The following is a 20,274-nucleotide window of genomic DNA, read 5'->3' as shown; positions in this document are numbered from 1 at the left end:
AAAGATAAAAAGATGGGATAAAAGCTGTTATTGAAGATTGCTGAAGTGTGAGTGAGTGAGCTGCTGTTCTGTACAGTAAAACAAGAGCCTGGGCCAGTGTAGTAACAAAGTAAAAGGCTTTTGTTTTGGATTTTGACCAAGGATAGTAACTGCCCTCTGACATACTTCTCTTTCTCTTTAAGTTGGTAGCATGGTACACTGCCAAGAGTAGAACAGACAGAGAGTGCCTGCAGGTGAGCAGATTACCGTAGAGGGTGATTACTGTGTGTTGCTGTGCCGGGGTCAAGTTACAATGCAGCAATAATCTGCCATTTTCACATTGAATACCAATCCTTGGTTCTGCACTTGCTAGTATTGTCATATGCTGTCTTGGGGGGTGGGGGTGGGGGGGTGGGGGGGTGGGGGGGTCCCTTACACTAATTAGCACACTTTCAGCAGGAACCCCTCCGTGAAGACAGTCCAAGATACTGTAGCATGGAATAGTGTGATAGACTATGGCTACAGAGAATGTCCACGATGAATGGATTGCCTATCTTCTCTGAGACCATGAGACTGATGTTAGCTTTTAATTTCTTACATAAACTCGCATCCTATTGGTTGATTTTGAGAAGGGAAACCACAAAATGATGTGCCTTTTGTTTGTGTTTTTACTCTGAATGAAGTTGTAATTCGTCACAGTGGCGTTGATAACTGGGAAACGGCACCAGACCGCCCTCTGGCTGTGGGTAGCAGAATGGCACAATCTGCACACAATAACAAGCATTCCCCTGACTGAACTACGACCAAACAGCACCCCAATTCTAAAATCTATTCAACTGCAATCGGTGCAGCCCCCTTCATGGATTTAAAACCACAGTGCTGGTTCTAGAATAGTCTTTTATACACATGGCACATGTTTTGAAATACACATAAGAGAGGGGAAGTGTGCCCACATCAGGGTGAAGGGTTGAGGACTAGACCTGTGTGCGGGTCCCTGGCTTGTGTATTTTCTTGTGTGAAAGATCTTTTTTCAGTTTGACGCACTTTATAATGATAACAGAATACTGGATCCAGACTACAATGTCAGGACTTCTGAAACAGTTCTTGCAGTTAGTGAAAAGCTTTATTGGGTTTTATGGGTTATGATCTTTATTTACAGACCTCATTAGTAAAACATATTTGATCTCTGTTGAACACAGTGGTCGAGGCAATACAGTACTCATCAACCAAATCTTTAACCTTTGCATGCTGTCTGATTATGTTAGTCAAACGTAGCACAGGTAAATAAGGTAGCTAATCACTGTGTTTTGGAGAGTAAAACGGTGTATGGACTGCTGCCTAGGTTGTTACTGCTGTCTTTCCTATGGCATTAGCACTGTTAGTTCTTTCAGGTTCCACTGTTCCCTCTGGATACCACAGTTCATGGGGAGGCACAGGGTTCCTCTGACAAAACACCTTTCAATTGTTTCCCTCTGTATAAAAAAACAACTCAAATGTCCTATTTCCTTATGTAATATATTGTGAATTAAATTTAAAAGATTAAAGAAACTTTTCTCTTATCCTGGTTGCTAATTACTGTAAAGAACATTTATAAAGAGGCAAATAGATGGTGCAAAGTAGAAATATTTATTCGGAACAAATGGCCTCACAACTGATCCAACAAAGGATCAAATACAGAAACAAAACACTGAAACATAAGCTCCTGTTGATCAGGTGGAATCATTTTGGAAGCACGCACAATTCACTAATTTAGGGAAACCATTCAAACACACTGGAATAGTGCAACAAAATCAATCATTGCACTTTAGAACGACACTATCCAACTACACTACCATGGTTTACAAGAAGAAAAATGCATGGAGGTTGCAAAAAAGTATGAAAATCTTTTTTTTAGACTTGGCTTTGCCAGGAGTAAATCACTGAGCAACTGTTTTTGCAGTGTATGGTACAGTACAGTACATAGCAAAATGAAAGCTGCGTTCAGCACCACCCCAGCTTGGCTTGACCCAGTCTCTCCTGTCCATAGAACATGCAGACAAACGAGGCAGTGACACTGAGATAGAATCAATGCATTGTCAATATTGAAAAAGCGCACACCATGTCGACGCAGTAATGTTTTTTTTTTCAACACAGGACAGAACAAAGGCTTCATATCTGTGTTGAGTGCACCTATGCTGTTTCTTTGGCTCTCTTCAAATAGTTTGAATGTGTTGAGGGGAAATAACCACTACACATCACATTCAGCAGCCTTTAAACTGTATTGGACTACTTCCTTGGCTTTTGGAAGATGCATGAACTTATATTTTAGCATATCGACTCCAAAACTTAAGATCAATAAGGTTACATTTTCTTTTTTTCTTTGGGTGGTCTAAACTACAACTTTGACCTTAAATAATAAAACAAAACAATACTTAACATATAAGGTATGTGTATAACAGTTTTAACAACAAAATAAAAATTTTGTGAAACATGAAAAGCACTCTGATGATGTCAGAAACAGGCGAACAAATCCAAACACCAGTATTAAGTTGGAACTCCCCTTCAAAACTACCGTCTCTGGGTTTTCGAACCCCACTGACAGACTGCCACAAACACACACACACACACTCTTTCTCGCTCGCTCGCTCTCTCTTTCTCTCTCACACACACACTCACTCACTCACTCACTCTCTCTCTCGCTCTCACACACAGTCTGTCTTAGGCTTCCAGGGCATCAGACCCTTGGTCCTGCCCTGCAACAGGTCAAGTTCTTTGTCCCAGTTCTGGAGGATTGTCCCAGCCCCTTCCCTATCCCCACTCCCAGCTCTACTTGTCTCCCCCAGCCTCCTGCGGTTCCTTGGTCAGCCCACGGATGGACAGGTCATACACCACCTCCTCGATCTTCTTCACGTCATATTTCAGGCCGTCGTAGCGCTTGCGCAGGGGGTCATTCTTCAGGTTGAGCAGGCGGAAGCCGGAGTCCAGCTCGTTGATGAAGTTGGAGATGCGGAGTGGCCGGGTGTAGTCTCCTGCGGTCACGCTGTTCACCGCCAGACGAGACTGCAGACACGGAGGGGGAGGGGGGGGAGGGGGGCAAGAGAGATGACATCCACAAGATCAAAATCCTGTGGTCTTAAAGGCTTGTTTTCATGGACACTAAACTTAGTTCACTCTCACCAGTTCGCTGGCCATGTTCAGTACACCAGCGAGGTAATCTTCCACATCGAGGTGGAATCCTTTCTCTCTGACCACTTCAACTAAAAAGGTACAGCAAAGTACGATAAAGGGCAATGAATTGGTTTCTAGAGACAATTTGAGAGAGAGGGAGAGACTGGAGACAAAATATATTATTAAGAAAGAAGAGGGAAAGAGGAGAGAGCAGAGAGAGAGAGAGAGAGAGAGAGAGAGAGAGAGAGAGAGAGAGAGAGAGAGAGAGAGAGAGAGAGAGAGAGAGAGAGAGGATTTATAGTTTCTCCATGATGATGATTCTTACTCCCTAATATTTGGGCCACTTCTTCTCTGGCCACCAGGACCTCACTCTCCAAGTAGACCACAAAGGCTGCCAGGAAAACCAGTCTCTGAAGCACAAACCGCCAATGCTCATGGAATCTGTAGTCGGACAGCAAAACATAAATAATCAACAGGCTAGCTTGTGCAGAAATATACAATTGTATTACGTGAAAAAAAAACTATGATGTAATCCACCCATACCTGTAATACTGCTCCACTGGGAATTTTGTTTTGAGGTCTGAAATGTGTGTCCTCACTGTGCAAAACAACTCCCGAGCCTTGGTGCACTTACTAGGAACTTTTGGGTAAGACGACAATTCAACATTTCACGTTGAGTTTTTCCATCAACTCATATTAAGATTGCATGACGATGTGAAGGCTAAACATTTGGTTGCTGTTTGAAACTCACTCTCTTTGAAGCCAGATGTCTGGTGGACACTTTGGAGAAGAGTCAGGATTTCCCTCGCTGTCTGCTCCAGGCCCTGCACAACCTTTCTGATATCCTGTAACAAGGTGTCCAGTGTTATGGTGCTGCGGCAATATTCCTATCACTTATATTAGTATATACTATAGGCCTATGTATGTGTACCAGGTTAAATTGTTAATTGCTTACTACTACTGTGTGCACCATTAGAAATGTCCAATTCATCAGCTACGCGTCAAATTGAATTTCTATTGCGTGCATTCCTGGTTATTATATGTTACACGGTAATTAGATTCTTAGATAATGTGATGGGACGCTATACATGCAACGATGAATTAGCAAGCTGCCTCAAACCGCTGAAGTTTACGTTTAAACAATGCTAACGTTTAAACCATGCTATCTCGGTTTAACACTAACCTCTCTTATATCTTGATCCGCACTCAGGAATCCCTGAATATAGCTGAACATTTCTGTTACCGACATTATGTGCAACAGTACAACTATGGGTCGCTAAGAAAATAATTCGTGTTCAGTGATTGAAAAACAAAAGCGTGAGCACGAGCTGAAAGTCGCAAAGGGACGGGTCTTTCTGTAAACAGTCGCATAGACATGATGTCACCATTCCTTGCCATCATACATTTTTCTTGTTTTGGCAAAAAGAAAGTAAGAGATGGAAATATAAATACAATTCACGCCGTAAATGTTTATTTTTCAATAGGGTTTAGTGTTTATCATTAATTATTATGAACAATTAGCATGTGACATGGGATCCTGTCCACTAGTTGGCAGTAGTTGAGAGACAACATTATAGGGATATCATCAGGACTGATTAACTAAGTTCTGGTTAAATCAAAAACATATAATGACAATTATGTTACAGACAATTAAAATACAAAATATGCACATATAGACAGACACTAAAGAACTCAACAACCAAATCTTGCTCCTAGGCTACTCTACAAATCTGCCATCTGATGCACTACTATCATCTGTGACCATATTCTATGCATGCTCAATAAGAAAAAAGAACATTCCAAAGCACATTCCTGTAGAAAAAACAGATACAGTATTTTCAGGCTCGATCAAAATGCCTCTGTGGAGGCATCTATCACTGGGTGGCTGGTTTGGAGGTATCCCCAGAGTCTGCCTGGCTGTCTGCTGTGTTTGATGGGTTCAGGGCTGACTCCTTGCTCTTGGCTGCCTTGTCACTCTGTGCTCTATTCAGCTTCTCCCTCTCCAGGGCTTTCTCCATTTCTGTGTAGTAGTCCAGGGCCTTCCGCACCGGATCTATGATATGTTGCTAGGGTGAGATATAAGGCAGGAAACTGTAATATGCATTGTGGAGTCCTGGATGGTAAGTTTGATCAATCTACCACTTACTGTACCTCCAGACAGGGAAAGAGGTTGGCCAATTCAATGAAGAGAGGGAAGAGGACAAATCGAATGAAGCCTGTCTGAGAGGATGGCTTGGTCACCTGTTCTCTGTCCATGAATGGTGTGACAGGGAGACCCTCCAGCTTCTCCATGTCACTCTGGGAGGGGGGGAGGGGAGGGGAGGGGGTGTATTAGGCACAAACAGGCAAAGACAAAGGCTAAGCATCATCTGATCGTCCAAAGTTAATTGAAACTTTATTGGGTTAATCAATTATTTACTGAAGCACGGTTCTTCCTCTGTGCTCTATGAAGTACCTGATTGTAGAACTCCTGAAGAAGGCAGTCTAACCAGGGCTCAGCCACCTCCATAGGCCGGGCCTCATTGGAGATGTCGCTCACTTTGATCATGATCATCATCAACTGAAGGACGAAGAGAGGGTCCGACGGGCACACAATGTTTGTCCAATCAGTAGCCTCATACTTTAAGTTAAATCCAACCAACAACCAATACAAACAAGCCATTCCCATGTGATGCAACTGAACACTCCATTTGCCTGAGGTCTCTCTTTCAGATGTGGTTTTACTCACCACATCTCTATGGTCCTTGATGCTGAAGTCAAAGACAGACAGGATGGACTTAAACTTGTTTAGAATCTCGTTGTGTCTCGTCATGTCAGTGGCCAAGATGCACCTGCAATTGGTGTTCAAGAACAAGGATTAAAAGCCTAGGATGGGTGGGTTTTCAGTTTTATCAGTGATATGACTGAGAAGAACATCTTACTTGATTATCCCCTCCCTGATCCGTTTGTACTGCTCGTTAGTCAGGTTTCTGAAAATGTTGTTTTCTGTCTGTAGGAAAGAAGTTGTAAATGTTGTCACTCATTAGAGCTTTTCCCTACACCCTCAGCCAAAGCCCGCGCCTCAACTCCAGGTCTGGCCCCAGTCTCACTTACCTTCTCCAAGATTTCAAAGGCCACTGCACAGTGGTGGTTCTCCAGTGGAGAGATGTCATTATAACGCAGGGCCAATTCAGTCCGAGCATTTATCTGACAGATGAACATAAAACAGGTCAACATAAAACCTCTAACTTACGCAACCACAGATTTGTCCTTCTGTTGACAGTGACTGTGTCCACAATCTGCCAATCAGTGTGTATTGTAACTGTATTGTTAGCGAACAGCTAGACAGATAGATCAGAATAGTTAGAAAGCTAACCTGGTATGCGTTGTTGTAGCCTGTGTGGTCGAGGTCATGGCACACTGCCGAGGTCAACATAGTCAGGAGGTCAATGCTGTCAATCTTACTCTTCAGGTCTGTCAGCCAGATCAGTCCATACATCTAAATTATTGAATGTGCACCAACATGACCATGACATTTCAAAGCCATTGAGACATGCGTTACACTCCATAAGGTTAACCTGAAAGTCCTTGCCCACCAGTTTCAGGCTTTAATGATGGGTCATTGAAAGGAATCTGATGACTGCCAATAGTGCTAAAAGCCTCAGACCTTAAATCAAATGATTGCCACTCGAACGCAACTCTCCCTTTCTTGCTCCCTCTGTTGCTCATGCAAGCACACACAGATAGACAGAAATACACCAACTGACTCACCATTTGGGTGACACAGAAGCAGTGTTTGAAGTTGTGGAAGGGGATGTTGTTATAGCGACGGTACACCTCGTACAGGAACTGTTGCAGTACCTCAGGCTCGATGTTAAAGGTGGCAATAAAGTCCAGGTCTGTGTACATCACCTGAAGCAGCACCATAATCTCTGCATCCTCCCACTGCCTTTATACAGACATACATATTGCATAGTAACACACACACAATTCCAATACATATCTTTATGTTTGGTTCTGTTTGGTGATTTGGTGCTGTTGTTGAGTTTTCAACTAGCCAGTGATCCCTGTTCTGGGATATAACAGAGCATTATACATTAGTGGGACAATGTTTTGAAAGGGTGCATACAATATGAAGGTCGCACTGTATCTGATTCAACTCTCTCTCCTTCCTGCCAACACAATATCACTGTTTGAAGTACCTCGATCCTGTTATGTTAATAGAGCCAGGGGTAAATAACCAAGCCGGGCTAAGAGTAGCACAACACCATATTAATGCACCCTTCAAACATAGTGTGTTAATGAAGCTTGTTAGGAAGACATCCTTTTGATTTGAAAACCCATAGTCAGTCTATTCATATTGATATGAGTGTCTTGAGCAGATGAAAGGAGTGAACAAGCCCTGGCTCTTCAGAGGTACGTCAGGGGTGCCAGCTGCTGGCCACTTCACTGTGTCTCTATTGAAGAGACAGGTGTATATGCTGTTTGTCTCCCACACTTAGTCATGCACAAACACACACACACCGCCCTGCACTAACTCAATGGAACACATATCCCATAGTGTTCGACACTTAAAGTTTGAACCTTTCCAGTGTTGGAGAAACACTGGATATTTCGATGGGGAAAGCAATAAAGATGAGGTAACAACATGATGGGTGCTCACCAGTTGTCAAATGTTGGGGTTTTGAGATACTGTCTCACTTCCTCTGAAACTTCCAGTGAACTGTGAAGACGATTCAAACAACTCTTTTGTGAAAACTGTGATATCATTATTTGTAGCCTTGGTGTGATACTGGTGTAACACGTGTCTTGTAAATGATGCATGTCGAAGTTGTACGTGACATATTTTATTAGTCACAAATTGTATCCACTATTTTGGTACTGAGAACTTACCTCATTTGAAGGAATTTGTCTCTTACGTGCTCACACTCCTCGCGTGTTTTCCGTAGTGTTCTTTTGTGGTAAAAGGGAGAGGGCTTGTGTGTTCCCTCAGAAAGCTCCTTGAACAGGCCTAGCCAGCTCAAATGTTCCACACTCTGTGGAAGAGGGAAAAATGTATGAACAGAGATTGACAATTCTTCCACAACCCAAACCCAGCCTAATATGTGTCGTATTGAACATGACTATTCAAGGGATGACAAGAGGATTACTTGTTGACTAAGATGCCTAGTAAAACAAATTGAAGATTATTAAAACTGCTGTAAGATTTTACATACATACCTCAAGTTTCTCTCTGAACGATTCGACCTGTCTCTTCATCTCATACACCACTGCAGGAGTCTCACCAGCCTCAATCAGTATCTTCTTCTCCAAGCCCTGCAGCCTGGGCCACAGTGCAGCACATTGTCTGATTTGGATCCCACAAGTCCTCAAAGAACACGACTACTCTGAGCAAAAAAAACGAGTCACTTACCTCTTCTCCATTGAGGAAAGATCAAATCCTAGTGCCACAGCAAGCTCCACACCTGAAACACACCACTATTCAAGCAGCAAAACAGCCTCTCATTATGGTACAGTATTCGACCAACAAAGGGTGAAGGCTTCCCCAAGCAATGCTAGGTTAACACAGTCAGACACAGTCAGACACAGCTGCCCAGCAGGCCGAGGCCGGGTGTGGTGACATGGTAGAGAATACCTAACGGCTCACTGTTGCAGTCGGCAGCCACTACCTCCAGCTTATAGCAGGAGTTTGGGCTGTTGGGCTCCAGACGAGGGGAGATGTTGATGATGTTGCCTTTTGGATTGTACAGCTTCAGGATGTCATGGGGTCCGGCCTCGGCTGCAGAGCGGAACAGGTCTAGAAAACATAGGAGGCACATTCTCTACATGCACTGGGACGGACAGGTGGACACGCACAAAAAACTCAAAGAAGCTCAGCGCTTTTAGGCAGATGCATATACCACTGCAAAACGTTACTGTCTGTGCTGACAAACATAAACACTGCATACCTGTATGATCCTAGACTTTATGTCAATATAAAACAACAATATTATGAAATACTTATGTTATGTATGATGTGATGCCGTAAGTACAGAGTTGTCAACAACATCTGTTCCTCACACAATATCCTTGCAATAAGGCTTGGGTTTCTGTAATGTATCATCATAAATTAATAAATATATAGTCTCCCTGTTGACAAGAATGTCACCCTCTTTCTTTAAAAGTGCAATTACAATTATATATATATTTTTTATATATCTCTACAAATCCTCTGATCAGAGAACAGAATTTGTGGTATTCGGTGAATATTTCACTGAACGCAATAATATTCTCAGACGACTACAATCAGTACAGGGCTGTGTGTTTTGACATACACTTATCTCATCGTACTAACCCTAACTCTTGAGTTAACATTATTTTCACAGTGGAAGGATTGAAAACAGATGTGCAGGCAAATATATAGGACCAAACTAATAATAACACATACCTGAGCTACTGAGCTAAAAGATCTATCATTGCAATATATATTTTCAATTTTAGCAGTATCACAAGGGATGCTTCTGTTCCAAACAATGAATAATCTGCATACCTTTGACATCTTGTGCTGGGCAATCCACTGGGATCTCTGCTTGTTCTGGTCGCCCATTCACTGTGAAGTAGATTATTTTTGTTGCCATATCAATCTCAAAGCCACTGATGTTGCAGCCTTCACTCCTTACTTGTCTTCTGAATTAAGAACCTGACAATGTCAGATAAGTGGACTGCCTCGCCAGCTCTCTCTCTCTCCCTGCTCTCTCCTCTTTCTCTCTTCTTTCTTAATAATGTATTTCGTCTCCAGTCTCTCCCCCTCTCTCTCTCTCCCTCACTCTCTCTCTCTTTCTCTCTCTCTCTCCCTGCTCTCTCCTCTTTCTCTCTTCTTTCTTAATAATATATTTTGTCTCCAGTCTCTCTCCCTCTCTCTCTCTAATTTCTGTAGGCAGGGCAGGGAATCTTTGTAGCCTCTAACATTTTATTTGTCAAAGCATGAAGGCATTTAGATTATATCCTTTACTGATCAAATCCCCTACAGAGTGATACTTAAATACTTATTTTTTTCTTTTGAAATTGCTACAAAAAGTTCCTGAAAATATCAGCCTTCTGGACACTGGCCATTCATTTGATATTATATCTGGACAAAATGTCAGACTTATGGACACTGGTCATTTATTTGATATTGCATCTTGACAAACTGTCAGCCTTTACACTGGCCATTCATTAGCATTCCGTCAGGAGGAAGCTGATTGTTTGTTTGTTAGTATTCTGTTAGTCGACAGTTAAGTCTAACCCTCTACTATGTCAATTGTACAATATTTTAGTAGGAATCCTCCATTTCTGAATATGTAAATGTTTTTATTCTTTGTAGTTTACGTTTTCACATTTTAAGAAAAAAATGTTTAGTGTTTAGTAGTATTTTATAAAATAGTCTACCGGAAAAGCTGGTTTCAACCAATGACTGTAAGATGTCAACTCTGCTTTCAATGACGTATTTCCCGGAAGAAGTAGACACGAACATAGTTCTCGTGTTGAGTAAACGTGGGCAGTGTGTCTAGTAAAATTTTATTTTTATTAAGAAATAAGCCTTTGCAATGACTGAAGGTAAAAGACCGGCGACTTCTAAGCCGGCAAAACAATTACTCGCTTTGGACCCCAGTGAAGAGGCTGAATTCAAGAAAAAAGTACACGCAGTGAAGAAAAGACCCAGAAAGGTAGCAGGCTACCCTTTCAAGCTAATGTTAATTTAGCACGTGGGAACTGGTTAGCTACTTGCGATGTAGAGTGGTTTGCTAGCTGGCTGCTTTGACACATGTGTACAGTAGTTTATTTAATTGGCTGACACTGGCAATATGCGTTAGACAACGTAGTTAAATGTTATATTTGAACTAGAAACATTTAGGTAACCAGTTAAGGTTATATCAGCAGGCAAGCTTTGCATCGTGATGGCCTCTGGATTGTTGTAGCCACCATATGTACGTTTTTCTTTTACATGTGGGCCCCATTTTCAACCTCTTCTATTTTCAGGGTCACCGTCTGAATCCAGGCGTAATCTATGTTGGACACCTTCCCGTTGGTCTATTCGAGTCTCAACTGAAATCATACTTTCAACAGTTTGGAACAGTTGTAAGGTTACGGCTTGCAAGGAGTAAAAAGGTAGGCATTACATATTTAAACTTTATTTGATTGCTAACTGACTGACAACATCAAGACCGTGATGTGACAATTGCAAACGTAGCTGAGGTAACCTACTTTGATATATGAATAGCATCATGTACGAATTGTCTTACAATACTGAATGTGCCATGCTCAAACTTTGGCCTACTGGCACAGATGAAAATTGCCTCAGGTCTATTAGTAGCCTGAGGTGAGATAACTGTGCCTAAAATATACTGGTTCATTAAGCTTATTGCCTGTTATTATTGTGACAGAGCGATAAAACCCTTGTTCCCACATTTGCTCTTTTTTACGCTCAAGTCTGATATAAGACGCCATTTGTAAATGGTTTTCATCAGAATACACTTGTTTATATCATAATACCTCAACAACATTCTTGCTCTCAGACAGGTGGGAGCAAAGGCTATGCATTTGTCGAGTTTGACTGTGATGAAGTGGCCAAGATTGTTGCAGAGACCATGAACAACTACCTTATGGGAGAAAGACTGATCAAAGGTAAGTTACTTATAGATTCCAATGCTGCTTTCAGCTCCTTGAGCTGTCTCTTAGGCCCCAGATTTAGACCCTAGTCCTAAAATGAATAACGTCTTATTTTCACTCTCTCCCTCTACCAGCTCACGTGGTCCCCCCTGAAAAGGTGCATGAGAAGCTGTTTGTGGGCTCCCAGAGAGAGTTTAAGAAGCCAAAGCAGCCATCTGTGGCTCGCTATAACCAGAAGCACACTCCAGAGAGAGTGACCAAGATGGCAGAGACGCTCCTGAAGAAGGAGACCCAGCTTCGCAAGAGACTGGCGGAGAAGGGCATAGAGTACGACTTCCCTGGATTTGTAAGTCTTGATATCATACATCCAATTTAGAAAGAGTTTTTATACATGGCATTGTCATTTTTAAATATTTTTTTATATTGGAATGTAACTGTCTGGGAATGACATGGTGCTCAATCTTCTTTTTTTTAAAACAGGCTGCCCAAGTGCCACCAAAGAAAAAGTCCACAGAAATGAATGCATCCACATGTAGTGAGGTAAAAGAAAATCTTAATGTCACACCTGGCATTATCATTCTTATTTTGTAATTGTTGTAATTGTATTGTGGAATTGTTTACGTTGTCTTGCTTTTTGCCACATTCCTGGCACAGACTGAAAATTACCTCAGGCATATTTGTGGCCTGAGGTTAGATAACTGTGCCAACAGTAATGTGGTGCATTAAGCTTATTGCCTGTTACGTCAATGACAGAGTGATAAAACCCATGTGCCCACACTTATTCTGTTGAATAGTAATGAATGTGTTCAGAGTAAACAAATAGTTGCATGCTGCCTTTGATACAAATGAAGATTGTTGTAACAACTACACTGTCCGATACACTGGTTTACTTCTGTCAAGTTTGTCATAGCCCTCTGTCTCCTTCTGTTTGCACTCTCTGATCAATATTTGACAACTTTCTTCTCTGGCCAGGACACCACCCCAGTCTGCACCCCGTCTTTCATGGAAAGGAGGAAGTCCGCAAGGGTTACAGATGACGATGTAGATGACGAGATCGTCATCAACGCCACCCCTGCTCCCAAGTCTAGAGTCAGGGGCGAAGGCGAGGAGGACCAGGAGGAGGACGACTCCTCAGAGGAGGGAGATTACGAGCACGCAGATGGCGAGGAGCCCTCAGAAGGAAACGAGGCGCCCGCAGAGGAGGAAGGAGCACAGTAGTGTGAACGCAACATTGATGGACGGTTTCCTCCTTGAATTGCTTTGCATTTAAAAGCAGTCGTTTGTACATAATAATCAGAACACTTGTGTATGATACACAGCAGGTGTCTGGTCAGATTAAATTGATGTTGGTGGACAGTGGAACACGAGTGTCTTTGTTGTTATCTCAAAGACTGCATTGTTTCAATATGTGGAGATGCAATAGGTTTGCAACTGCAAAGGTTTTCTCATGTTTTTGTATCAGGTGACCCTGAAATGGGCCACACCCTGATGGTAGAATAATCCAAGCATGACTGCCATACAAGTGTTTGTTCTAGCGCTGATTGATGGTTTTGTTTGATGGTCCTTTATCATTATGAATTGTCAAAAATATATGCCGAATCTAATTAAAGTAAATGGCCTCAGTAGAATTTGTCACTACTTTCATGTTATGAGCTACAAATGGGGATGTTTGTTTCTGTCATCCTCCACTAGATGTCATTGCTCACTAAGTGTTGGGGAATGGGTCTGAAACCTAGGGAGGGCTGTGCCTCTGTTCTTTGGCATCATTGGTTATTGTAGGGCATTTACAAAAGTGCATGTCAAAGGGGGTAATATAGGCATATGTAATTTATATGGTATCACTTCTTGGTTTTAATCTTAAATATACATCACTGACAGGTGTTCAAGTCATTTGTCGTGTATAGTGATGGTTAAAGATGTTGAACATTAAATTCAGCAATGTTTGTTACATAGACAATTATATCATTCATGAAAGCTCTACTGTTCATATGAATGCGACAATTTCCACAAGTACCATTTCTCTTTTCAAGACAGCGCATGCGCAGCACAATCCCATTCTTGTCCTGGTTGCAACAGCATTCCGGGGTGGAGAGGAACCTCGATGCTCTTGTAAATGTCTCTTGTCGATAATATTTATTAATATCTCGGACTATATATACGATTTATATCTGAGCAGGCTGTGGTAAGTACACATTTGATCAATGTCATAACTAGCAAATTTTGGAAAGTGTATCCTAATTTCTTTTGTGGTGAGGAAGGTGTGACTGCACTGACGTTCAACCAGCTCGCTAAGCTTTGAGCTATTCGTTTTGGATGAGCTGGGTTACAAGCGTCCTTCATGTGGCTCTGGCACTGTAAATCTGTACACCTGAGTTGTGAGCAGCATAGAGCATAGTTTTTGATTTTTCCCAGACTCCCTGCCATTGGTCCCAAACACAATGTACAGTTCATAAAATAGTATTCCTGAATCCTGACAAAAACTAAGGTTTCCCCTCGTCAATGTCTTAGCAACGGGTGTGTAAATACTGTACAAGCTATAATTGTCGTCCATATAAGTGCACTCTTTATGTCACCGGTTAGAATTATTTTGTCGTTTTGATGCTCAGTAAGCAGAAAAGATCTGGAAATATTGTTGACGGCGGTATCCCGGTGCACCGCGGGGCGGTCTGTTTGGTTCAATGAAGTAGCGATGGTACAGTATAGTATAGTCCTTAAATATAGTGGGGCTAACGTTAGAATTAAAGAGTATTTTTTAGCATTTGATGAACACTAATTTACAATCCTAATATAGACAATAACGCGTTGGCTAAATTATTACATTTGAGCTGTCATTGTACGGATAGCTTTTCCTTATAGGTAGCGAGCCTACCATTACCAAGAAAAGGTATTGCAACGACAGGCGATGTGACTGCCGACACAAAGCACACAAGCTAGCTAGCCACTAGTAGCCACTAGCTACTGTGCTGTAGCGTTTGCGGCTGATGAATAGGGCATCTCCAGTTCATGAAAGCATTGATGCTTATTCAAAAGATTGCTTATATCTATCTTACATAACATATATGTGATTCCCAATGTATTAGTACAGTGACATGTATAATTGAAAAGTCGGAACAGGTCATTTTTGCACTTCTTTTGAACATTTCCTAGCCAACTGTCATACAAATGATGCCCCACCACACATCTAGCCGACTAGGCCTATAGCTTTGGCCTATAAACTGACCTGATTTGGCAATGACAATGAAGTGAATGGTTTTCAGATAGAGACAATAACTTTATAATTTCATTATAATCACATCCAGGAGAGGGGACTTTAAAAGAAAATAAACATCAGAAACATTTGAAAAAAAAGCATGTCATGTTGCTGAAGGGATCCCCTGACGTTTGTTTCCATGGCAGCAGTGGGGTTGGTGGGATAAAGCTACATTTTGAACTAAGACTGAGAGGGAATGGAGGCATTTTATTAACATTTACCCCTCTTTTGACCCCCAGAGTCTCCCAGGAACAACTCAGGAACAGTGAGTTATGAATCTCCACCTGACTACACCCACCCTCGTCGTCTCCAGTTACTGTATCACCCGCCACCGCAGCGCTGACTACCAACGCCAAGGCTGGCACTAGCGGCCTGGCTTCGACTTGATCCACACAAAGAAGAAAAAAAAAAACTGAGAGAGAGAGAGAGAGAGAGAGAGAGAGAGAGAGAGAGAGAGAGAGAGAGAGAGAGAGAGAGAGAGAGAGAGAGAAGAAAACCCTCCCCAGCTGCTGTCCAGACACACATGCTGCATTGCTCCCATACCCAAGCCTGCATCCCAGTGGCCTGGCCTCCTGCTAGCTCTTGGCACCAATAGGGAAGGCCTACACTACAGGATATAAATATATCCAGTGTGTACTTTAGTGTTTTTCTTTCCCCTCGCGCCCCCCCCTCCCGCCCCCCCACCCCCCCTCCCCGAGTCACCCTCACGCCCAGAGGGATACACACCCCGTTACCTGTCGCCTCCTGCTTCTCTGAATAGTGGAAGTGATTGGCTGGACGGGGCTGAGCCAGAGGCAAACTGAGAGAGAGGGGCAGAGCTAAGCAATGGAGCCCAATATGGAGTACTGTCTTGCTCAGGTGCTGCAGAAGGACATGGGTCGCAGGCTGCAGGTCGGCCAGGAGCTCATCGACTACATATCTGACAGGGACAAGTCACATGACCTGGATCAGGACCAATCAGACCTGGACAAGATGGTGGATGGCATCGCTACCACCTGGGTCAACTGTAGCAACTTCAAGGTAATATACTGTACTACAACATTCTCACAAATAGGCACAGAGCAAAGCTTTGGTAGGCTAGAAAAGTATAGCCTGGCCTAATAGAACTAGATTCAAGAAAGTAGGAAATATGCCCATAGAACAAGTGAAATGGGTAATCCTACATCGGTCCATTGCAGTGGAAAATGTGCCTTTCTCTGTATTATTTTCCCTGCTCTTGGTATCATCATGTGTGGAGAGAGTTTTAGGCTACGTTGACTGAAAGACTGTTGTGTTGGATTAGTCATTGTCCACCTCTTCCTGACTGGCAGACAGACAGACAAGCCCCTTTTTTGGATTTGTCTTCAGGCTGTTCTCTTGTTGCCGGGCCTTAGACTGAAATTGAATCGATTCTGTGTTAGTGTTCCAGCTTGGCTGTGATGGCTAGTTGAGGTCACTCGAGGTTTGTCATGTCAAGCAAGGTACCAGCAGTGTCTTGTCCTATTTCAGAACTGTTGTGTTTCGTGAATGTTAGGCTCGGCTATATTTTGGAATATAATCTAGGCTAGGATTCCAGCTTTGCTTAGGCTATCTGACTGGGACGACATCAACACAGCCCTTGTTCTACTTTACAGTTGGTTATCATCTCTGCTTGTCTGTCCTCCCATATCATATTGCTTTTTGGTTTAGTGTGGTGATTGGCATCTTTTTGAGAAGTCTATGCAGGCTCAAAGATCTCTTATCTGGACAAAGCCATACTTGCCCTGCTTAGCTCATTTCTGGTCTCAGTATCCTTCTGCAATAAGAAGAGGGAGAGAGAGAGAGAGTTATTTTTTTATTAGAGCTGCCCTCATTACTGTTCAATGTGAGGCCTGGAAAGGTCAGATCTCGGGACAGCACTGTGTTGGATGTCCCTTCATTTGGACTTTAATGATCCAAAAAGGTTTGTGCCCTGAAATGACCTGTCAGCCTCAGTCTCGAGTGATAGGGCCATTCCGGGGTGGACAGGCAGCCAATCACATCAGGGGATGTGGGCCTCTTTGGGCCTCTCTCCCTTGTGTAAAGGTCAGGTGAGCCAGTCAGTCAATCGAACGGACCCCCGTGAGTCTCCAGGGTGTGGCCGGGGGACTGTCTCTGATGGTGGGCTTGCCTCTGAAGGGTCAGGACGGGCGTCTGGACTGGAGGCAGACTGCGGCAGCCACATGGCTGCTGAGGATACTAATGTGGAAAGTATGTGGGGGAGGGGTGCGAGGAGAGAGAGAAAGGGAGAGGGAGAGAGGGAGAGGGAGAGAGGGAGAGGGAGAGAGGGAGAGAGAGAAAGGGAGAGGGAGAGGGAGAGAGGGAGAGAAATGTGGAGTATTGAAACCTTTTTCCCCATAGATGGAGGTTCTGGGGAGATGCCAGTGAGAAATCAAGTGTCAGTGATGTGAAGGTTTTACGCTCGACACGTCAATCCTAGTAGTCTGGTGTTACGTACAAACTATAACGTGGACCTTTGAATTACGATCCATAAAGTCCACCATGTTGTCCGGTGATTGTCACCACTAAGCTTTTAATGGAGTGACGTGTGAGACACTGCTGTAGTATTTAATCCTTTCTTTGGCGCACTGTCACATTAAAGACTGGTGCCATGCCACAGTGAGAGCCGACTCACGCTGGACAATGAGCGCCTGTCCTGCCCTACCAGAAAGGACCTCATGATTCATACATGAACCAACGACATGGGCCACTAACAACTGGTCTGTGTGGTAATGGTCATTGATGTTCCCTCCATCCCACAGGTCTTTGCATAGATTTCTCTTTCTTCTCTCTCTCTCTCTCTCTCTCTCTCTCTCTCTCTCTCTCTCTCTCTCTCTCTCTCTCTCTCTCTCTCTCTCTCTCTCTCTCTCTCTCTCTCTCTCTCTCTCTCTCTCTCTCTCTCTCTCTCTCTCTCTCTCTCTCTCTCTCTCTCTCTCTCTCTCTCTCTCTCTTTCTCCTTTCTCTCATTCCTCTCCTTCCTTGCTAGACTGTTGGTTTGAGTCAGCAGGGCTTTAAAGCAACATGAGCATGTAACGGTTGGCCTAACGATGGGCTAATTGTACAGGTGTGTCTCCTATTGAAGTCACACCCGTGTTGAAAGGTGCATTTCAAAGGCATAATAGTCATTATAACTAAACCATGGGCATCTCCAGGCATGATTTGTCTGTTTGTGTTTGGTGAGGGTGAGGGTTATATTATGCCTGTCGGAACAGAAGAAGTTTGTATTCATCCTGCCTTTGTGGTGTGCTTCTCTCTATCTATGCAGCACAACGCACCGCCAAAGCTTGGTTACACCGACAGCACCTCTGTCCCCCATGTCCCCATGTTTTAAGAAAAAAAAGAAACTCTTATATTACAGTGTTGTCTCAGGTCAAACTGGCTCTGGTGCTGTCCAAATCCATCAGGGTCAGCCATCACTTTGCCTCCGCCTCTCGCTGCGTTGCTGACAGCTCTGCAGGCTCCTCAGCCCTCCTCTACGTGTCTAGTACCAGAGGCTTGGCAGAGCCTGTGCTCCTGGTGGAGGGGTCGTCACCAGGGCAGAGAGGGTGGCTGACTAGCCCCCCACCCCCCCATGCTGAGAGCTGTTGCTGCTGTGGCACTCAGCTCCTCTGGCAGTGCACCATTCTGCCTCTAAGCAGATTAAATAGCAAGTATGCTGTGCAAAGGGATAACCAGGATGAGGACTGGCTGAAAAGTAGGCCCTGTTTATGACTGGCTTGTTTTCTGGCTTGCGGGCTGTTTTGGTTTTCTGGCTTGGCTGGCTTCTTGTGTGCCCTCTTAAGTGTAGGCCTTCAAGGGCCCCAGGACAGGAACACTGCAGTGCCTCCATAAAGAAATCGTCTTGTGGTGTTTCTGTGTTAACAGGGAATGTAGATTCATCCCCCTCAGTTGAATGGAATAGAATGTAGAGAGGAAGCTAGGGTATTCTGCCAGGCCTGTAGACAATGGCTTGCTCGATGTGTTGCAAAGTCCTCAGTCCGACGATGAGGTTACATCTCAAGGCAAATGTTTCACCTGGCAGCGGGCCAGTAAAGCCTGGCCCTGCATCTCTGCAGACTGTGACGACCCACATCCTGCCGGTGTCCACTGCCCTGCCTTACTTGTCCATCTCCTCTGCACAGGTTCACCCTCTGGAGGTGAAGTCTCTCATCGCCTCCCCGGTTGGAGTGACAGCGACAGAGCGGGCACAGGCCCCTCTGACCTCCAAATCCCGCACTAATTCTCCCACCTTAATAGACCTCGCAGGGCTGGAGCACAGGGGCTTTCTTCATCCACGTGGTACGACGCACAGCTGTGAGCACCTCCTCTGCCTGGGCGGTGGAGGTTGGCGGAGTTCTTGGCAGAGGGAGTGGAGCAGGGGGGAAGGAAGGGACACCCAGGGGAGGACTCCAGCTTGGAGTTGCAGCGCCCCTGGGTCATGTCCACCGACGGAGGGACTTTGTTCCCCTTCTCAAGCCGGAACACAAACAAACGTTAAACGTTAATCCGAAATGGTGATCACTGACCCCTTCCGAGAGATGGGCCCGGGCGGAGGGAGGTGGAGGGGGAAGACCACACGGGCCCTCCACGATCCTCCGCTCCTGCAGTGTGGTGTTTATTCAAGTCAGACAGCCGCTGCACTGTCAACGGCTGTGGGAGGGTGCTATGAGGGGGCACAAGGCCTTAGTCACTAATGTTTACACACACACTCCTGTGTGTGTGAGAGAGAGAGCCTGAGAGGCCTTGTGCACACCGTCAGAGCCTCAGGGAGAACCTTGGCACTATTACAAGGTCTCTCTCCTCACCACCTACCCTTGCTACTAACTCTCCAACCTTGATATACCTCTCTGATGCTGAACTCTCTCCCGCCCTGGGTGTGTGTCTGTAGGAGACAGCCCCTAATGCGTCCCATTACTCAGCATGCTGGACACACACACACACATTTCCTCCGCAAGTGTGTGCAGTTTTCCTCCATGCCGGTGTGAGCGCTGTGCGGGTTATCGCGGAGCTGGGTGATGGTGTGTGTGTGTGTGCTGGCGCGTGTGTCGAGCATGCGCTGTCGCGAGGAGGGGAGCTCCAGCGAGAGCACCGCCAAGCTGGCAGCAGGAGCGCGCCATGATGGAGATGATGCAGGCAGAGGGGGAGAGGGAGGAGAGGAGGAGGGAGGAGGAGGAGGAAGGGCGTCGCCCCACAGGAAGGATGGGGAGAGAGGAGGATGGAGAGGACAGAGAGGGAGAGGACTGGTGCCTGTTCAGATGATATGCTGCTGGTTTGGTTAGCAGGGCTCTCTCATCTGACTGGTTGCTCTCTCTCTC

General features: G+C 44.4%; 4 protein-coding genes and 2 non-coding genes across 6 annotated transcripts in view; 4 read left to right on the top strand and 2 right to left on the bottom strand.

Annotated features, from left to right (window-relative positions):
* Positions 1-1,984: 1,984 nt before the first annotated feature.
* Positions 1,985-4,455, bottom strand: tsn (translin). Its single transcript, XM_067257144.1, has 6 exons — positions 4,310-4,455; positions 3,878-3,971; positions 3,670-3,766; positions 3,452-3,567; positions 3,136-3,215; positions 1,985-3,018 (listed from the first exon to the last, which is right to left on the bottom strand). Exons 1-6 carry the CDS (start codon positions 4,373-4,375, stop codon positions 2,785-2,787), a joined length of 687 nt encoding a protein of 228 aa, XP_067113245.1. The 5' UTR covers positions 4,376-4,455; the 3' UTR covers positions 1,985-2,784.
* Positions 4,456-5,000: 545 nt separating this feature from the next.
* On the bottom strand, positions 5,001-9,722 carry si:dkey-219c10.4 (high affinity cGMP-specific 3',5'-cyclic phosphodiesterase 9A). The gene is made up of 14 exons (XM_067261106.1): positions 9,635-9,722; positions 8,753-8,902; positions 8,519-8,570; positions 8,326-8,428; positions 7,999-8,141; positions 7,769-7,828; positions 6,877-7,054; positions 6,482-6,604; positions 6,220-6,312; positions 6,048-6,115; positions 5,855-5,957; positions 5,582-5,686; positions 5,278-5,424; positions 5,001-5,192 (listed from the first exon to the last, which is right to left on the bottom strand). The coding sequence occupies exons 1-14, from the start codon at positions 9,720-9,722 to the stop codon at positions 5,001-5,003; spliced, it is 1,605 nt and encodes a 534-aa protein (XP_067117207.1).
* An 875-nt stretch (positions 9,723-10,597) lies between these two features.
* On the top strand, positions 10,598-13,361 carry nifk (nucleolar protein interacting with the FHA domain of MKI67). The gene is made up of 6 exons (XM_067257656.1): positions 10,598-10,790; positions 11,104-11,232; positions 11,640-11,748; positions 11,868-12,079; positions 12,214-12,273; positions 12,706-13,361. The coding sequence occupies exons 1-6, from the start codon at positions 10,671-10,673 to the stop codon at positions 12,949-12,951; spliced, it is 876 nt and encodes a 291-aa protein (XP_067113757.1). The 5' UTR covers positions 10,598-10,670; the 3' UTR covers positions 12,952-13,361.
* Positions 11,406-11,534, top strand: LOC136935816 (small nucleolar RNA ACA64). The gene has a single exon (XR_010874994.1). It is a non-coding gene; the product is annotated as a small nucleolar RNA ACA64 (small nucleolar RNA).
* On the top strand, positions 12,384-12,513 carry LOC136935809 (small nucleolar RNA ACA64). Its single transcript, XR_010874993.1, has one exon. It is a non-coding gene; the product is annotated as a small nucleolar RNA ACA64 (small nucleolar RNA).
* A 2,374-nt stretch (positions 13,362-15,735) lies between the features above and the next one.
* Positions 15,736-20,274, top strand: part of clasp1a (cytoplasmic linker associated protein 1a) — a 53,807-nt gene continuing 49,268 nt past the window's right edge. The window contains exon 1 of the mRNA XM_067228182.1: positions 15,736-16,003. Coding sequence (XP_067084283.1) covers positions 15,809-16,003 — 195 coding nt within the window. The 5' untranslated portion in view covers positions 15,736-15,808. The remainder of the gene's footprint in view (positions 16,004-20,274) is intronic.

The sequence above is a fragment of the Osmerus mordax genome, chromosome 2 (genome assembly GCF_038355195.1).
Source record: "Osmerus mordax isolate fOsmMor3 chromosome 2, fOsmMor3.pri, whole genome shotgun sequence".
NCBI classification, from domain to species: Eukaryota; Metazoa; Chordata; class Actinopteri; order Osmeriformes; family Osmeridae; genus Osmerus; species Osmerus mordax.
Note: the sequence above shows the minus strand (reverse complement) of the source record. Positions and strands in the feature narration are given on the sequence as shown.